The sequence below is a fragment of the Piliocolobus tephrosceles genome, chromosome 6 (assembly GCF_002776525.5).
Source record: "Piliocolobus tephrosceles isolate RC106 chromosome 6, ASM277652v3, whole genome shotgun sequence".
NCBI lineage: Eukaryota > Metazoa > Chordata > Mammalia > Primates > Cercopithecidae > Piliocolobus > Piliocolobus tephrosceles.
The window spans coordinates 11,646,849-11,651,631 of NC_045439.1; the positions used below are offsets into that span (position 1 = coordinate 11,646,849).

Here is a 4,783-nt window from a genome sequence, read left to right on the forward strand (position 1 = left end):
GGAATTAATGAGATTAACCAAGGCAATTAGGCCGCCCGCCCAGCTCGGCCGGCCCCTCTGCCCGGCTGCCGAATGGAAAAGATTAGGTTAATTTCATTAATTCGCAATCCACAATCTCTTTTCAGGCCTTGTAACCCCCTCCCCTTGGCACCTCTCCCCCTCCCCCTAACCCCCTTCCCCCACCCAAAGGAAAAGAAAGGGCCAAATCTGGTTCTGTTTGTCATCTGCATATTACCAGGAACTAAATCCAGGATGACGTCGACTCAGTATAAAACCAACAAGAGGTTCAGCTGGTCTGAGCTCCGTCCTACCCGCGGGTTGAGTTCTGCGAACGCTGCGGCTAGGGGAGGGCGGGAGGAGGGAGAGCGGACGCAGGGGGCGGGGAGGGGCGCAGGGCTGCGCGCTCGCCGGCGCTCTCTTTCGGTTTGGTCGGCGGCTAGAGGAGAGTGGACCCCCCCACTTGAAGGCTCTGTCCTCGGCACATTCCCGTCGCCCCCTGGTCCCGGCGCGGGGCTCGGGGATGCCCGCCAGCATGTTCAGCATCGACAACATCCTGGCCGCCCGGCCGCGCTGCAAGGACTCGGTGCTGCCGGTGGCGCCCAGCGCTGCGGCTCCGGTCGTCTTCCCGGCCCTGCACCGGGACTCGCTCTACGGCGCCAGCGGCGGCGCCTCCTCGGACTATGGCGCCTTCTACCCGCGCCCCGTGGCCCCCGGCGGCGCGGGCCTCCCGGCTGCGGTCAGCGGCTCCCGCCTCGGCTACAACAACTACTTCTACGGGCAGCTGCACGTGCAGGCGGCGCCCGTGGGCCCGGCCTGCTGCGGGGCCGTGCCGCCGCTGGGCGCCCAGCAGTGCTCCTGCGTCCCAACGCCCCCAGGTAGGGTCGCGCTCGCTCCGGCCTTTGCCGCCCACCGCGGTCCTTAGCCCATGGGGCCAGTTGGTTAATTCACCTTCTTCAAACTTTGCTCCTCCTGCAAGTCCCCCCTCCGCTTTTGCCGATCGGGCGCAGGAGTTTGCAAACTTCTTGCAAACTTTTGGCCAGAGTTCGCGAAAACTGGAATTCAGTGCCTGCCTGGGGAGACTGGGGTTTTTCTAATTCTCTAACTGACTTTGGGGGTTGTGCGGATGGACGCTCTAACACGCTCCTTTCCCCTGCACCCCTGATTCTCGTGCACCCCCAGTTCTCAGCACCCCCTTGCAGACGACTTCTAAGTGGAAGAGGGTCGGGGGCTGGCGGGCGTGCATGCGTCCGGTGGCGAGGGTGGGCGGCTGACCGTGCGCCCCACTCTGTCGCAGGCTACGAGGGCCCCGGCTCGGTGCTGGTGTCCCCTGTACCGCACCAGATGCTGCCCTACATGAACGTGGGCACGCTGTCGCGCACCGAGCTGCAGCTTCTCAACCAGCTGCACTGCCGGCGAAAGCGGCGGCACCGCACCATCTTCACTGACGAGCAGCTCGAAGCGCTCGAGAACCTCTTCCAGGAGACCAAGTACCCGGACGTGGGCACGCGCGAGCAGCTGGCCCGGAAAGTGCACCTCCGCGAGGAGAAAGTGGAGGTAGGCGCCGGGGCCTGCCGCGGGCGCCTAGCGGTCCTTCCCCGCGAGGTGGGGCCCCAGCCGGGTTTGCCCAGCCCTGCTTGGCTCTCCCCGCACTTTAAAAACATCCCGATGGCGGCCCGCAGGCTGCTGGAGGGCGCTTTAGGCCCAGGAAGTTGAATGAAAACGCGGAAGCGGGAGCGAGCGGCTCCCCTCCTTTTGTTGGCCTGCGCGGGGTGTCCCGCCGCTACACCGAGCTACCCGGGTGCCCCGGGACTGGGGGAAGTGCGCCTTTGATCTGAAATGTTTTGTCCTCCGTTGCGCAACAGGTCTGGTTTAAGAACCGCCGCGCCAAATGGAGGCGGCAGAAGCGGTCCTCATCGGAGGAGTCGGAGAACGCGGAGAAGTGGAACAAGACGTCGTCGTCGTCGTCGAAGGCATCACCGGAGAAGAGGGAAGAGGAAGGTAAAAGCGATTTGGACTCGGACAGCTGACGGCCGCGGGACACTTGCTCGTATTACTTACCTAACTCGAAGGACTTGCACAGACAGACGATGCTACTTTCTTGCACACGCGCTGCCTTGCGGGAGGGGGTTGAGAAAGAGGAACGAAGAGCTGTAAATAGTGTACAGAGCTGGGAGGGTCGGCGCCTGGGGTCAGGGCGCGCCGGGACCCACAGCCCAGCAGCCCGACGCCGCCCGCGACTAGCCCCCACCGTAGTATTTATAGTTAAATTAAGGGTGACAGTACAATAAAGTGATGGCGATGTAGACGGGCCACATTCTGTATTTCATACACCCCCCCGACCCACCACCATCAATCTGGAGCCAAGAAAAGAAATCTATGTAGTCCGTAACCTCCGGAGGAAAAAATTGAGCAGCTCTGATCTACCAAAACAAACAAACAAACAAGAAATGAAACTCTGGGTAACAGTCACAGCATGGGTGTCTTGGTTTAAAATGAAACCTTATGTCTAGGAAGGGTTGGAGAGTAGCATTGCCGGGCCAGAGTGGGGAGGAGGTACATTGCAGTTGAGAGCGGCAGCCTGGGTCCCTGACTTCCCTCTTCTGCGGGCAGAAGGAGCACTCCTTCCCTCGCTGATGATGGAGAGGTGAGAGCTAGGGGAGTCCTGGAACTCCCACAGAGCCCACCGCTCCAAGCTGCTCAGCCCTGCTCCTGAGAAACCTAAGGCGGCGGGTCCGCGGGGGAATTAGGCAGCGGGCATACCAGCTCCCCCAGCGCTTTCCTGGATCTTCCACAGATGCTCCAGCTGCCCAGCTCCACATGCGAGTTGCCCCTTCCCCCAGGGCAAGCGTTTCTGCTCTGACATTTCTGAGCTGTGCGCCCTAGAGCTGGCCGGGATCAGGCGCTGCTCCTGCTGCGCTGCGCTTCTCTCTGGGCATCTGGAGTGACCAGGGCCGCACGTGATACACTCAAGGCCAACCTTGTCTAAGAGCGCACCGCTGGTGGAGTCACTTCCAGGTGGAGGTACCGACACCTCCTGCTTCTTCCCCAGACTGTCTTCCCTCTGCACCAACTGGGCGGAGAAGCAGCTCCCGGGAACGCGCCCAGTGCGCTGGTGGGCAGTTTATGAAGGATTGGAGAAGCCCCGGTCCTAGGTGCGGATAAGCGCCTGGGCCAGGGATGAAGACAAGAGCCTGCCATCTGTATGGTTCCCCAGGCCGTCATGGGGATGGAAGTGGGGACTAAGGGCCAGCAGGAATGGCTTTCCACTGTCTTCGGTTTACCATTTTATAGACTTAAAGCTAAGGCTTAGAGAGCTTTCCAGCTTGGCTTCCGGCAACAGCCGGCTGTAGGGACTTGTTCTTTTTCCTGGGCTACCTCGGGTATTTGGTGCAAGATCCCTCCAGAGAAAGGTTGTGCATCCTGGCTTTGGGACACAGCACGTGAAAAGTAACAGTGTTTTAGAAGAAGCAGTATGTTTTTTCACAGCTTGCAGATTTGCAAGGTAAAAATGACTCCTGTAGCGGGTAGCAGGCAAAATGATACCTATGAAATATGAGTGACCACCCCATTACTCCCTTTTTAATAAGGGCTATCCCTAGACAAAAGAAAGAGGCATGTTTTGGAGGCCAGGTCTGCCTCAGGAGGCAAGATTGCCTTGGTTCTTATCCAGACTTCATTTTGTGACCTTGGGCAAGTTACTTAACCCCTCTGACCCCTCACCTTCTGTAACTGAAATAGGCATGGTCATAGTATCTGTTTCCCAGGGTGGCTGTGGAAGTTGAAGACCCCCAACTTACATAGAATGGCACCTGGCGTAAGGGAATCAATCAACACAATTTTTAAAAAATATTATGATTGATATTGTGTCAGACCCAATACTTCAAGATGTATATACATTATTTTATTTTACCTTTCAAGAACTCTTAAGTTGGGGAATGTTTTCACCATTTTACAGATGAGGAAATGAAGGTTCTGAAAGGTTAAATACTTTAACAACCTATAGCTTGTAAGAAATAAAGAGGAGACATCATCTTTGCCCAAGTGAGTCTTGTACCGTGATTGGAAATGTTTTCATTAACTGTTCTTATGAGAAATATTCAAAGAAGCCTTTATGTTAATTTCAAATGAATCTTGCAATGGCTATTAATGTACCTCCTGCTTAGAATTCCAGGGTGGGAGGACCTTGCCTGGCTTGCACCCCCTGCTTCCCAATAGTCGATGTTCTTGGATGGTGTCCTCTGCAATGAGCCTGCAGGGACATCTGGAACATTCTAATGTAAGGCAGAGTGGGCAGTGTCATTCCACCCAGATAATTTATTTTTATTTTTATTTTTATTTTTATTGAGATGGTCTGTTGCCCAGGCTGGAGTGCAGTGGTGCAATCTCGGCTCACTGCAACCTCCTCCCAGGTTCAAGTATTCTCCTGTCTCAGCCTCCCAAGTGGCTGGGATTACAGGCATGAGCCACCACGCCTGGCTAATTTTTTGTATTTTTAGTAGAGACAGGGTTCTAGCATGTTGGCCAGGCTGGTCTCGAACTCCTGACCTCAAGTGATCCCCCAGCCTCGGCCTCACAAAATGCTGAGATTACAGGCATGAGCCACAGGGCCTGGCCCCACCCAGAGAAATTTGACCTCTGCAGGACTATTTATAAACTCCTGTGTGTCTCTTTGCACATGACTTGCCCTCAGGCCCCCAATAAAAGACGATTGTTCATTTTTCTAAAAATCTGCATTTATCTAGTCTGGAGAGCAAGTGACAGGGCCAGGGGAATTGAGGAGGGG

General features: G+C 56.2%; 1 protein-coding gene across 1 annotated transcript; it reads left to right on the top strand.

The window, feature by feature from the left end:
• The first annotated feature begins 310 nt into the window (after positions 1-310).
• Positions 311-2,310, top strand: GSC (goosecoid homeobox). Its single transcript, XM_023205344.1, has 3 exons — positions 311-875; positions 1,295-1,554; positions 1,863-2,310. Exons 1-3 carry the CDS (start codon positions 521-523, stop codon positions 2,025-2,027), a joined length of 780 nt encoding a protein of 259 aa, XP_023061112.1. The 5' UTR covers positions 311-520; the 3' UTR covers positions 2,028-2,310.
• The last annotated feature ends 2,473 nt before the right edge of the window (positions 2,311-4,783 follow it).

Coding starts and splice junctions, on each gene's coding strand:
- GSC (XM_023205344.1), top strand. CDS start 521: ATGCCCGCCAGCATGTTCAGCATCGACAACATCCTGGCCGCCCGGCCG. Junction 876..1,294: donor CTGCGTCCCAACGCCCCCAG/GTAGGGTCGCGC, acceptor ACTCTGTCGCAG/GCTACGAGGGCCCCGGCTCG. Junction 1,555..1,862: donor TCCGCGAGGAGAAAGTGGAG/GTAGGCGCCGGG, acceptor GTTGCGCAACAG/GTCTGGTTTAAGAACCGCCG.